The sequence below is a fragment of the Muntiacus reevesi genome, chromosome 1, assembly GCF_963930625.1.
Source record: "Muntiacus reevesi chromosome 1, mMunRee1.1, whole genome shotgun sequence".
In the NCBI taxonomy this organism is placed as follows: domain Eukaryota; kingdom Metazoa; phylum Chordata; class Mammalia; order Artiodactyla; family Cervidae; genus Muntiacus; species Muntiacus reevesi.
Window position 1 is genome coordinate 283,232,459 of NC_089249.1, and position 14,521 is coordinate 283,246,979.

General features: G+C 48.2%; 1 protein-coding gene across 2 annotated transcripts in view; it reads left to right on the forward strand.

Moving 5' to 3' along the window:
* Nucleotides 1-11,093, forward strand: part of FER (FER tyrosine kinase) — a 450,974-nt gene extending 439,881 nt beyond the window's left edge. For both annotated transcript variants that reach the window (XM_065923334.1, XM_065923426.1), the window contains exons 18-19: nucleotides 590-712; nucleotides 2,124-11,093. In XM_065923334.1, coding sequence (XP_065779406.1) covers nucleotides 590-712; nucleotides 2,124-2,269 — 269 coding nt within the window. In that variant the 3' untranslated portion in view covers nucleotides 2,270-11,093. The remainder of the gene's footprint in view (nucleotides 1-589; nucleotides 713-2,123) is intronic.
* Nucleotides 11,094-14,521: the final 3,428 nt, after the last annotated feature.

The window sequence follows — 14,521 nt, forward strand, 5'->3', positions numbered from 1 at the left end:
TAAAGAAGTCGTTTTTATCAGTGACCTATGTTAATTTCTACTCTATTCAAATCGCAGAAAAATGAATTTTCCATAAATGAAACTGTCAGTGGAGAAAATGAGACTTTAGCCATGTACGAATATCTGTAAACCGTGATGAGTAAAAAAAAAACTGAAGTTAAGAAACTTCCTTATTGCTCTGACTTTGTAATTTTAGCAGAAAGAAATTGAGTGCAGGCAAAAAACAAAGTTACATAACCCCCAGCTTGTTTAACCTCCTAGGCATTGATGTGCACAAATTTATATCTTTTTATATGAACCATCCATCTCACTTAGAGCCACAGAGGGTGTAAGCTTGCATACTGAGTGAGTATGTGTTCTTGGTAGGGGAAATGTGATTTGGAAGGTGGTTTGGTTAAACTAACAACCTGAAGACTGTTCATTTTAATTGGTGTATTACTCCTCCTGGAAAGCAAAACTAGACAAGAGAATAAGATCAGTAATTGCTGAGTTCCTGGTAAGTTTAAACATGTGACTGACACAGACATATACAACCCGAAACTGTCACCTGCTTACCCAGTGAGCTGGCTGTGATCTGTCCGCCCTCCAGGGAGATACAGCTCTGAGAGTGACGTGTGGAGCTTCGGCATCCTGCTCTGGGAGACCTTCAGCCTGGGGGTCTGCCCCTACCCCGGAATGACAAACCAGCAGGCCCGGGAACAGGTGGAAAGAGGTGAGCTCAAGACACGGGGTGGAGCGTCCACGCCGCCGCCCGGGGCAGGCTGAGGCTGCGTCTGCGTTTCCCGGGCAGAGGAAGGCGGTGCTGTTTGGGCACGTGACAGACAGAAGTGTGTGTGTGTGTGTGTGTGTGTGTGTGTGTGTGTGTGTGTGTGTGTGTGTGTGTGTGTGTGTGTGTGTGTGTTTAGTTGCTGAGACATGTCCAGCTCTGCGACCCCATGGACTGTAGCCCACCAGGCTCTTCTGTCCATGGGATTTCAAAGGCCAGAATACTGGTTGGGTTGCCGTTTTCTTCTCCAGGGGATCGTCCCGACCCAGGGATCAAAGCCAGGTCTCCTGCTTGGCAGGTGGATTCTTTATCACGAGCTATCAGCAAAGCCCAATAGAAGAGGTGTTGGTACATCTACTTTTGAACCTGAAGGATGGTATGGATCTTACACAACAAAAACCAACCACAGAGACTTTGAAACATCCAGCGCCTTGGAAATAGAAGGCTCTAGGCTCTTCTTCCACTGCCTCTGCCTCGCATAGCATCTGCAAGGCTGTGCCATTCAGTCTCTTCCAAGGAAACAGTTAAGAGGCTGAGGAACAGTACCTGTTTTTTATTCTATGCCAAGTAAACACTGTTAATGTCCCTAGTAATTGAAAGGTAGTTAGACTTCAGGAAGAGGTTGACAGTGTTGTAACAGTTCTCAAGAAACCCCGCAGTATTCTCAGATCAAAGGCAGGCCTAGGCATGTGATGACGACACCTTCGCGTGGACCTGTGTGTCCACAGCTTTCAACAAAAAAATACTTTCAACAAAACGCCAGTGCCCGAGCATCAGGCCCCCCCAGGGGCGTGGTTGTTGGGTTGGGGGCAGGAGGATGGCTTGCCAGCGTCCTCCCTAACCTGAGGACATGCGGACACATCCCACCCAGCACCCTGCTGGGACACTGCCCAGTGACTGAATTAGTGAGTCTTCTCAGCTGCAGAGCAACATGACTTGCATCCATGCTTATTTCACTTTTGAGGCAATGTTCGTAAATCATCCTCTCTTCACCTCCAGAAACCTGAGCGAAAGAGATGATTTTTTTAAAAAAAGACTGCCTATAGCATCTAAAAGCTAATACTTAGAGCAGCTAAAACATGCGCTTGTCTGTGATGTTTCTCACATCAGGCTTTGTTCATTTGTCACAAACACAAAATTGGTTCATGGAACTAGAAGGTAATGATATTGTGTTATAATATTAAAACCTGCATTACTTACAGAAAAAAAAAAAAAATCAGCCTGCCCTAAAATGGCATTTCTGTTTCTGATAACCGACAACGTACGGCACTGAAAAGTGCACACTGCGCGATGCCCTGTGTGAGCAGTGGTGTCTGGTTATCCCCGTCCTAAATTCTCTGTCCTCTTGTGTCTTCAGGATACCGGATGTCAGCCCCTCAGCACTGTCCGGAGGACATTTTTAAAATCATGATGAAGTGTTGGGATTATAAACCTGAAAACCGCCCCAAGTTCAGTGAACTTCAGAAAGAGCTCGCTGTCATCAAGAAGAAGATCACCTCGTGACGGAGCAGCGTGGCTGTGGCCTGTCCCCTCGCAGAGTAACATGTTCTCCTTGTTAACCATGAGTGTATACAGTGTTGTGTGCAGCCGTCTTCTAAGGTTACTTTTTTATTAACTGTTTTTTAAATATTTGCTGTTTTTAAAAAAAAAAAAGTCAAAGGCAAAGACATTGAAGCAGCAGTCCTTGCACGGGCGTTCCTAGCTCAGCCCCGCTGTCCTGGCACGTCAGCCCCAGCCCCGTGGGAGTCGACAGGCACGGGCTCAAGCGTGCAGGGAGCCCGCCCGTCTTGCCCACACCGGGACCACTGGCGCTCCGCCGGGCCGCTTTCCTCCAGGCCCGGCTCCCCGCTGCCGCCCCGGCCGCAGACCCCGCTCCGTCCGTCCGTGGTCTACGAGGCACGTCCCGACCGAAGCCGGCTTCCTGCACCGCCAGGGCAGGGGTGTGTTTGTAAACATCACTTCACACTGAGAACTGTTCAGACCTCCCGGGGGTTTCTCTCCTTTCTCGACAGAAATAAGCATAAGAGCCCTCCCGTTTCCATCCTCCGAGTGAGGCTGTGGTTTCCCTCCTCTTTGTCAGAGATAGTGGCCAGAGCCTCCTTACAGAGCTGACAGCTGAGGCCAGGGCTTTTAGGGACCGTTTTAGACAGCTGCGACCTGTGATGGCGAGACCCAGGTTGGAACAGTGATCTGGAGAAGGGGCAGCTAGCGCAGTCATCCCAGAGAAGGGACGGGAGACAGAGACGCTGCCTTCTCACCAGAGTTATGCCTTTACACACACACACACACACACACACACGCACACACTTACTTCATGATCTGAATTCATGAACACGGTTCTGAGAAACGTTTTCAGAACGATACAGCTTTCTTGGCAACCAGAAATTGTTTAGGGGCACTCCAGTGGGCAAGTCCACAGACGTCACGGCGTGCTCTGAAGCGCCTTCATTTGAGAGGAGACATCTCAGAATTCAGTTCCTTTCATCCGGGCCAGTGTCCAGGGCTGTCCAAACTGAATGGTCCTAGTTCATAAACACAGTCATGTGCGCACCCGTGGGCACGATGGCATGCTCACCCCCCCCCCCCCACACACACACACAGATGTTCCCCGGAAGCCAGGCAGAGTGACTGGAGTGAACGGCTCAGAGGTCAGATGAGCATCATTAAGGGGGAGCCGCAGAGGTGGCCTGCGTCGCCCCCTCTCCGTCCGTTTGCTCTCACACCGCTCCCCGGGAACCCTCGCCGCCGTGTGGAGATGGTCACGGGAGAACACGCTGCCGAGTTTAAACTAGGGTTCTCTTGGGCTGAGTCTTGGCCGCATCCGGGGAACTTACCCCAGGTTCTGTATATAGTTGCCTCAGGAAACACGTGTGTAAGAGACGCTCACGCTCAGGGGTAGATGTGGCCTGGGAGCTCTTAGCGCGTGCTCCGGCCTGTGTCCACACGCACAGCAGTGATCATTCGGTCTGCGCTCAGTGCAGGCGCTTACGGGATGGAGATGCCTCCCGCCCCATCCACCCGCTTGCTGCCTGGGAATACCACTGCACACAGAATAATGCTGAAGAAAAGGGGCTGTGTGTGTGAGGTTCATACACGTTTCATGAGTACCACATCCGGACTAAAATGAAAGCATAATAAACTTGCCCTCAAAAATAGTGCAGTATACAAAGCAACTTCTCTTAAAATCAGCTTTGTTCCCCTTCTGTCAAATATTATGAGTAAATGAAACCTTCTTTTGATGGCATAAACTGTGGTAAATCACAGCCCAGACTCAAGATTAAGACCTCTGGTCTACAGTCACTTGCCAGCTTTCAAAAGCAAGAATAAAATAGGGACATTTCTGCCCTTTGCCAGTGCTTCCAAGTGCACTTCTGTAATATTCTTTATTTAAAAAAAAACAAAAACAGCCTCCCATCACTTAGCAGCCCCAAAGCTTAGCTCCCAGCAAAGAGAGAGAATGAAGGTTTGGGCTTTAATTTTGTGAACAAGACCTGCAGCTTAATCTTTGCATTCTGGTGGAAAGAACGAACACGGCTTTGATATTTCACTCATCCAGGCTGTTAGAATTTACAATTCACATCATAACTCTATGCTTAAATTAAAGAAGCTTTTCATAACATCATGACATCTGCAGCATTTAAATTCTATCTTATTCTGTGTCCCAAAGCAGGCTGTGGTATAGTTCAGGATTAATAACTTCTTTCAGGGTCATATCAGTTGTATAGAATATTCAGTCTAATATAGGCACATGCATTAAGAAAAACTTATGCAGACCATTTTTTTTACCACTAATTTGTTATGCTTAAAGCATAATTTATTCATCCCTTCTGTCACTGATAATTATTGGAATTATGTACTTTAGGAGGCTAATCCATACCCAATAAGCTCACATGCAAATACTCCTCTGAATTTGCAATTTGATGTAGGGAAAGAAGGCTTCAGAAACATACAAAATAGACTTGTTTAGTAAGAAAATGGTGGTAACCAAAACTGCCACTGGTCTAAATGTAATTCAGCCAGGTCACAAATCTTTGTGTTGTGAATGGGTTTTTCAAATTCCGCATCTCTTCTGTCCCATTTCTGTCGTCATTCCTTAAATTTATGACTACAGAGTAGGGGGCAGGTGAGCCCAGGCAGCCAGACCCTCGCCTGCATTTTTCTGTCTCGAGTCACCAAGGAACCTGTATGAGAAACAGACAGGTAGGTCATCATTTTTTCAAGGAAAGAAATCTTTTACTGTCGAGTAGGCATTTATTATCAACACAAGAAACCTGAAATTATTTTGTGTTCCACGTAACCTAAGGTTACTTCCCAAAGCCAACATTCTCTTTCTCTTCTAGGAAATAATAATAAAGGGTGAATAGGTTTAGTTTAGATGCTCAAACCCAGAGGTTTCATTCCAGTTCATCCTGGCACTGGGTCCCCAGTGAAGGGTCTCATGTAAGCACTTCTCTTTTATCTCCCAAATTTAATAGTCAATATCATTCTTCATCCATAATTCACCATTTTATCACAAATACTGTATTATTGAAACCTATCACTAGCATTATCAGTGTAGAATACGAGTCTAATTGTTTGAGTTTTCAGTGCATATTTCACAACTTTTTTCATTTGAGGGTCATTTTTAAAAGAAAAGAAAATAAAATGTTCAGTCATTGAAATGATCTTCATTTCCTTTAAACCACAATACAATTTTCTTGTGTATGTTAAACTCATATGTTTCAATTGTGCCATATAGTCTTACATAAAGTTTGGCTAATACCACTAATATAGCTATAGCTTCACAACACTGGTGTGACGTGTGTCATGAAGAAAGTGTTTTAATTATATGCCACACACTTATAGTGGGGCGAACATAAAAACGGCAGCACAGAAATACACGTCTAGGTCGTCATTCAGTTACCTCGGTCACGCCGCGTCCTAGTTCATTCTGGTGGGTCGTCGGGTGCCCCAAAAATGCTCCTGAAAGCCCTCCTGCGTGCCCTGCGGACACCGTTCTGTGGCTGCGTGTCCTCGGGAGTGAGAGGAGTTGATGTTTCCTAAAAAGAAGTTGTTTGCCTTAGCCTCTTTTTACATGTGCATATTCCCCCATCACAAAATTGTATTTTAGATGTTTCTTATCAACAGAATTGACTGTCCGTAAGCACTGTTCTGAGTCACATAAAGACTAGTTTTTGTATTTAGGAGGTCACAGCCCTCACTCAAACAGAATAAATACAAAAGACAAGAAAGGGGCAGATAATTGCAAAAGACACGGTTTCTTTATGTATTAATATGTTAATTAAATGAAAAAGATTTTATATGAAAATGAGTTTATATTACATTTCCATTATACTATTAAGTTAGCATGAAAGTTTACCATTAAAATAAAGTGTTACCTCTTTTATTACTAACTCTGATTTGCTTATAAATACCAGAAAATTTTTTATTAAATATTTTAGTTTTATTTATTTTCTCCCTTTTGAGTTTCATATCAAGTCTGAATACTGTTTTATTTGGGAGGACCCAAAACCGCATCTTAATTTCTGCCAAAGAAAATATACTAATTTAGAAGTCAGGATTTCACGTACCACAAATACCTACTTGAAGAAGATACTGGTACAGCCGCAGAGTCCCATAAAATTCTCCTTTAGAAGATGATATTATAAGACAGAAGGTATGTAAACTATATGTCTCAGTCATAATTCGATTTAAGGAAATATTTATTACCCCTTTAAAACCATCCTACTGCCTCATGCTGATTCAAAGGTTACATTCTGAATTGTTAAGAGTAGACATTAAAACTCACTTAGCTGCCTAGTAAGGACTGAGGTTCTTAGGTGGGAGGAAAAGCCTACTGTACTGAATTCCTCATCACTTTAGAGTGTGGAGAAGTGATGAGCGCAGGCTTCAGCGCCTCTGCTACTAAGGGGCCGAGGCGAGCGTGTGCAAACGAGGAGGAGGAAAGATTCCTCTGCGGCAGGAAGGTGCAGTCCCTGCGGAGAGTGTCGGGTAGTTAAAGCGGAGCCTAGACTCTGACGGCGTCGCTGGGGCCTGAGGAGGGCAGGGCCAGCAGCTCGGAGCCTTCCCTACGGAAAGTCTAGAAGCGGCAGAGGTCGCCCGCCGGCGTGGGGCCTTGCGCGGGCGAGCCTCCCGTCCCCGGGGAGCGGTCTCCCGCCCCTCGCCCCGCGCCGGGGCCGCGCTGGCTGACACGCTCGCTCGCGGTCTGGCCGGCTCGCGGGTTTGGCCATGTTCAGACTCAGGCTACTCAGAGTCTGCATGTGTGAGCTGGTGATCCTGTTTCCCAAACTCAATCGCTGACTGTTCACAGCTTACTAGAAATCTGGTTGCAGCGGGGCTGGTCTCCTAGAAGGGAGAGCGCGCTGAGCTCAACGCCGCTTCAACAGATGTTAGCGCTGCTTTTGGCGGATGGTAACTCACGGACCCGAGAGGCACCCAGGGAGACCTTCCTGGGATGAGCTCTGCTCTGGGAGAGAACATGGCTTGAATAGCAGTGCTTGTCTTCACACCGGTGGCATGGGAGAGAAAGCAGTCGGGTCGCCTTCCTAAAGCCCGTCTGCACCATTCAGCCAACATTCAGACACGGAAGGCAGAGCAGAGACGCAGGAAGGAAGACCGCAGGGCAGAGGGAGCAAGCGCCGAGAACCGGCGCGGTGACTCGCGGGCTCACCTGCCTGCAAACGCGCGCAGCATCGGTGAGGGAGGGCGGGCCCCCAGAAGGGGGTTTGGAGGTGCTTCCCGCCGGGTTGTTAAACTTCGGCACGTCTCGAGTCCCTGCGACACGCCCTAAAGGACGCCGAGTCAGCGTCGATCAGACTTTCCCTGCGTCCCCTGTCCTCAAGAGGAAGCCCGTGTTGCACGGTTCTCGTGGCAGAGGCAGGCCCGAGAGGTTCAGCCCGCCTCTGAAGCGCGAGGAGCTGAGGCAGCCACGTGTGTCCGGGGGGTCAGCACTGGAGGAAGCCTGCCGGAAGGGCGCCCGCTTTGTGTTTTATGCAAGAAGAGGTCCCTCGTGGGGCTCTCCTGCTTGCAATTAGACAGATTCCGCTTCCCTCCTTGCCAGCAGGCTTGTGGGAGCTTCCAAAGAACATTTAGGAGTCACTAAAAAGATTCACATCTTGAATTCAGACATTACCTTCGCAAACGTTACCGCTGAAGTCAGAAGATGTGAGTGTTCTACGGAGGAATGAAAGGTTCTCAGTAATGGTAATGACCCCGCAGCAGAAATTTGCAGTGTCTTCCCTCCGCCTTATTCATTCAGGAGCTTCTTCTGCCGCATCAGGTTCAAGGAACCCTGCTGGGTGCTGGTTCCTCTGTTTTCTGTCTCTTTTTTTTCTTTCTGCTTGGTGCTGACTTTTTCCTCTCATCCTCAGTTTCTTAATCTTTTTAACGAAACAGAAGGGCCTCTTCTCATCAGCTTTTATCAGACAGTGTCTTCATCGGTGTAGACCAAAGAGCTTCTCTGGTGCTGAGGGTGCCTCCCGGGGAGCTCCCGGGCCTCTACCCACCAGGCCGAGTGCACGCGCTCTCGAGAGGCGCCGGGGCAGATGCATCGTAGCACGCAGAGGCCCGGCACGGCCTCTGGGGGACGCAGGGGGACTGGGCGGCGTGTGCGTGACCACTGTCGGGGGTGGGGGGTCCTGGGGAGACTGTCCCAGGACGGAAGGACCAGCGTGGGCAGATGCGCCGGGGAAGCGGCCTGCTGACTCCCGAGGAAGCTCATTAGGTGACCTAACACCTCAGAGAAATGTCAAACCACTAACGGCTATTTTCAGCTTCTGGAGATTTTCAGTCTTCCCACTCCACTCTTCTCTGCCAATAAGTTTTATTGTTTCCTTCACTCTCCTCTTGTCAGTAAACGTCTGAAAGTATTTCACTTGTACAATGTCAAAGAGGTTTTCATCGCTTCAGGAAAGAGGGTAGCAAGCATGAAGACTCCGCTTTAAAATAAGGCACCCACCTAAGGGATTCAGAGCCCAAAGCACCACTGTGTTGAAAGCAAGCTCTATCTTCCAGGTTCTCCCAGAGCAGTATCCTTCCTCCAAAGCCAAACATCACTGCCCTGTCTGCTGACAACATCTTAGAATAAGCACCTTCCAGAACCTATCCAAAGCAGATTCTAAAATGACACGCTAAGAAACCAGATTTCAACAATTAAAGCGATGACAGAAACACTATTTTCAGCCCTCTGTACTCAGTTAAAACACCCACGAGAAAACTGGAACCATCCAGGCAGTTTGTCTTATCGGTAACTAATATCTTACTTTGAGAGAATAGGACAGATGTCACTGGGAAATAGCAATGTTCTGGGCAACACAGGATGAGTATAAGATGGCCATTAAAAAAATAAATCCTAATTCACACATTAAAACAGCAAAAATCTGAGGATGAGAAATGAAGTTGTTTCCAAACTTACTAATTTTCTTCATGTCAAATTGTACAACCTTGGTGGGGGTCATATTTTGGGTTACTTGAAAGATATTTATGAAGCAAAAAACTAAATCCCCTCTCTCCAACGCCAGATAGGAACTTGAATTTCTAAGTGCCCTGGATTCAGCAACTTAAGGGCTAAGAGGGAATCTGGAATGCTATTACTGAGATCCCAGGCAAGAGGATCATCCTGACAGTTTTGTAAGCTTGTTAATCCATGCTTTTGTTTTTTTAAATATGGAAGACAGTGGGGTGGGGCGTGGGGGGCAAAACACTATTATTATCTAGAAATTGTCCTTTTGCAAATAGTTTGACTTGGTAGAAATAAACTTGCTTGCCTGCTCTTAAGAAATGCCTGACTATTGTAAGCAAATGCAGAGGGCATGGTGCCCAGAGACACGCTTAGTACAACTGTGAATGTTCCCCTAACCCAAAGTGAAGCAGGTCTTATCTTTAGATGACAGGATGCTATGGAGGCCCATTCCCTGCCAGTCTAATTGCTTTGTGGAAGACCAATTCCAACAGAAATGAACTTACTTGCCATGATTTCTCCTCTGATCTTAGGCCTTTCACACTTGAAATGCACAGCAAATATACATGTTTTAATGGAATTCACTATTTTTTACTTTCACATCAAAGAGATTGGTTCCAGAAGGCTCACCTGATTCACCATAATAAGTATGTTTTATAATCCCCTGTGATTCTAAATCCAATCCCAGCTATAGGTTCTGAGCATCAAATCAAAATCAAAGATAAGGGGGAACTGGTAGGCAGGGGTTTTGGTTATTTCAGATTCATGACCACAAAGTGGCCAAAAGCATGAAACTCCCTCTTGCTTGATGACCATTTCACCACGTGAAATGTCCGTTGCCCCACGCCCTCCTGCAAACCAGACTTTCACCGTGGACCAGTGGCCACTTTCCTTCGGCACCGAGATTTCTTACTGAAGCAGCTTTACTGGTCAGAGGCCTGTGGATTTTATGTCTCCTTATGCTGAACATACTACAGCAGACGGCCTGCTGCAGCAGCAGGAGTCCGGCAGGGATTGGCGGCGGTGTGAGTTCTGCTGACTTCGTGGTATGGGTTCTTGCTGTTTTCCCTTGGTTCAGTCTGGTGGGTGCCCTGAAAGATAGGACCTCTCTGAAGTCATAGCCATACAACCACATAGGGTTAGGAAAAGCCATATAAATGCAAGAGAATCAGGTCAAGTCGTCACAGTCCCGGGAACAGCCCTGACTTCGCGGAGCGCAAGCACGCGGGAAGGGAAGACGGAAGGTACAGATGGCTCCCAGCCCTGGCGTGGGCTGCTCGCAGCGAGTGGCGGCTGAAACGCGCTGTCAGGGCTGCTCCCGCCCCTCTTCCTTAGGAGGTGAGGGCGGGGTGGTGCGGGGGGCACGGGCAGCCCTCAGCCCCCACCGGAAGCTCATTTCGAGCAGGGCACTCTGGTTTACAGTTTCCTTTCAGTGCCAATGCTGTCAGGTTAAAGCACCTGTAGTCTTCTGTTGTTATTTTAAGATAATATATTTGTGAAGCGGATTAAAGAAGCACTGGAAATAGCGTGCCTCTCATAGAAAGCTCAAGTGTAAGGCACGCAAGCAAAGCCTTTGATGAGTTTGTCTGGCTTTGTAAAACAAGTCTGAAAACGAAAGATGGATATCTAGGTGGGTAGCTGTCTTGTCTTTTACCGTTTTTAATTCGGATCTGTATTTAGCACTTATTTGTTAGTTTTACATTCAGAAGAAATACACTTTGGCTAACATTGTAGGATGTTTTTAAATTGTTTTCTACTTTTTTAAAACAAATGTCATCGTTTTTGTAAGCGTAGATCATTTTTGAATAGCCCCTTTTTCCTTTCCAATAGACCAATTACCACTCAGATCGGTGGGACTTTTTTTTTAAACTGTATTCTTATAATAAATGTAAAATATTTGTAGCAAACTGTGCCTTGTCTTGTTTAATCTTTCCATCGTGTTTATGTTTCTCTTCCTACTTACTCCATATAAATATTCTCTAAGCAGAAGAACAGGGAGGAGAGATTTCCATGGTAACTGGCCTCCTAGGGATGAATAGCGCCTGAGAAATTATCAGCTTTCAGTTTCTCTGTAATGAAGCTTATGCCTTCCGATGACAATGGGCGTGTGTTGCTTCCAGTCCGATCACTGCTTCCTCTGTTTAGAAATCGAAACTGAATTGTAGTTCAAGTCCCATTTCTCTGTGCAGACTGGCTGTTTGCCAGGGTTTCTGTGGCTGTTGCTCCGTAGCAGGATTTGTTTAGACATAAAAAGAGGATTCAGGAGAGAAAGGTGGTGGAGAGGGATGTTGGGAAGAGTATCTGCAAGCCGCTGCTGCATGGCCGTTACCGGCGTGCACCCCTGACGGCTCGCTTTCGGGGCTGAGTGGGTCACGGAGCCAAGATGCTGGGCTTCTGTTTACCCTCCAATCGGCAAATCGATAACCTTTCTAAAACGCAGGCTGTGGTATTTACACGGGTTCCCCTGCGTTACACCAGGTCCTGCCCGCTCCTCGGTCTTGCACTAGGAAGGGGAAACCATGTCTCCCGCTGTGGCGGGGCCAGCCGCCCAGCTGCTTAGGCCGATGGAGGCCACGCGCCCGCTCTGAGCCTCCGGCGCCTGCAGCACTCCGCGTGTTTGGGGCCCTGGCGAAGCCTTTCCCTGCAGCCCCTGACCTGTCTGCGATGGCCTTCTCATCTCCGGGGGCTTGACTCCTGACGCAACATCCGCCAACCCTGTGCCGTCACTGACTTCAGCTGAGCAGGACCGGCTGATCCATCACCAGGGGATGTCGGCTGTGGGATGGGGGCCCCGCTCCCGGTTCAGATGGACAGCGTCTCTGAATCCCTGCACTTCTTCACGCCCTGCCCTTCACCGTGCCTCCTCCTCTGGATAACGGTTTCTTCGGATGGTAGTAATGTGTGAGAAAACATGGAGGGAAGAATTCGTTTCTGTTAATTAAAAGCATCAGTGGTGGTTCCTTCCCTGAGAAGCTGAGTAGTTTTTTTAATTCCCCAAATCGTCTACAATCCGACTGACCAACACACTCAGGCCCAGCTCGTGAATACACCCCAACCAGGCTGCTGCTGCTCCTGCAAAGGCATCTGGAGCCCAAGCAGACGGCAGGCGGGGGCTGGGAAGCCTCGTTCCCATCCCTGGCTGGATTCGCACTAGTCTGCGAACTTGAACAAACCGCCTCACCATGCAGACCACAGTCGTCTCACTTATAAAACATGTTGGACTAAATTACCACCTAGTATTAAACTGTTATTTTAATTAGGCTTCTCTGAAGGCACCCGGATTCCCGCTCCAGTGTCTGGTGTGGCCGCACTGTGGAAGCCGCAGGGCTGATCTGTAATCTCTCTTTGTTAACCCGGCTGGAGCCTCTCTCCCAGACTGAGTCCTGAAGGACAGGAGGCGCTGCTTCAGGGCGCTGCTCCTGGGAAAACCTTGCTTCTAGCAAACTCTCTGAGGAGCTAACTCCCCAGAGTGCCCTGGTTTCCTCCCATTCCCAAGCTCATTCTCTACCCTCCTGTTGACCTGGAGGCCTCCGGATGGCCTTCTAGCTCATTCCCTCTCGCTAAGCTCCCCAGAGGGCACCTCTGCGGCCTGCAGCCCTGAATCCTGGCTGATAGAATGAACCTCTGCGGCGAGGCCCTTCCGGCTTTGAGAGCCTGTGATCTCCCAGTCTTCGCGGGGTCGCTGTGGAGTCCCAGGCCGAGTCTGCTCTCTCGCTTTTATAGAGAGGCTGTCAGAATTCAGGAGTGATGAGAGGAAGGGGGATTCCCTGAAGGTTCAGCCATCTAATGCGCTGATTACCCAAACTGAGCCTTTTAACGTCTCCCCAGCCCTGGACGTAGGTAATTCGAAATTATAAATGTTTCTTTTGCAGTCTCCCTGCGGTGACAGAGGCACCATAGGATAGTTAAGTGATAAGGTCAATGGACTAGAACACTGTGAGAGGCTAATTGATCTATCACAGCAATATAAATGCCCGGAATTAATAGAAAAATAAATGTCACCGGGAGCTGAGATATTGACAGCTTCAGAGGCTATTCTCCCGTGGCCTCATCGCACCTTCCACTCGGGCTGGGTCTTGTTCAGCATGCAGAGGGTCTTTCCCCTCCTGAAAACACATCCAGCCGCCACGCACTTCCTTGTAGACCTAGGTAGAAGTCAATGAGTAATTGAAGCCTGCTGGGTCTTTAATCCCAAGTTAACTTTCCAGGCAGCCCCCGAAAGCCTTCCCCTGCCTGCAGGCCCCTCTCTTCCGGCCAAACGTCAGGGAAAGTATGATGGGGAGACAGCCCAGCAGGACTCGGAGGAACACCCCGAGGGTGAGCGTGCCTCGGAGGGCCAGAGTCGGGGAAGGCGGAGGGCTTGCCCATGCGCCGCTCCCTGGAGCGCCTGATGCCGCAGCCGCCTCCCAGAATCCGGGCTCTCTCCCTCCCAGAATCCGGGCTCTCTCCCTCCCAGAATCCGGGCTCTCTCCCTCCCAGAATCCGGGCTCTCTCCCTCCCAGAACTGCACTCGAGGAGTCTTCCAGGGAACGCCGGTCAGAGACGGGAGCATCTCACCTGCTGTGTGTGAATTGCTGCCTTTAATCTCGATCAAGTCAGGGGACAGGCGGCCGTCTGCCCAGCCAGGTTCACTCCTGAATTTCTTTTTATATCAAGTCCCAGTCTGTCTCCTGCATTGCCCTCATGGTTATGGAAGCTTAGAAATGCAAGGCCAGCAAATCACAAAAGCATCCACCCTCCCTCTGCTTCGCGTCTCTCCTAGACTCCTGCTCTCCCCTCTCCTGCCCATTCTGTCTCCTGGTTTGAAATCAGTCCTGCATCAGATACCCTCACAGTTTACCCAAAGCAGACGTTCCATGTCCTCTACAAGGTTACACATAAGTAAGAGAGGAAAATTATAAATCCTAAAAGTCCAATTATAACGAGCAGAGAAAGGAAGGCAAATATCTAAATCCATTAATAGAAGAAACCGACCAGGACTTAATCTCCAAAATACACAAACAGCTCATGCAGCTCTCTTGTCAAACAAGCAGCAACCCCAATCAAAAACTGGGCAGAGAATCTAACACAACACTGCAAATCAACTATACTCCAATAATCTTTTTAAATGGGCAGAAAATCTAGGTAGACATTTATCCAAAAAAGACAGATGGCCAAAAAGCACATGAAAAAGATGCTCAACATCATGCAGAGAAATGGAATCACAACTACAGTGAGGTATAGTCTGATGTCAGTACAGTCAACAGAACAGTATGATACCAGCACAGAAATAGAAATGTCGATCACTGAAGCAGGAT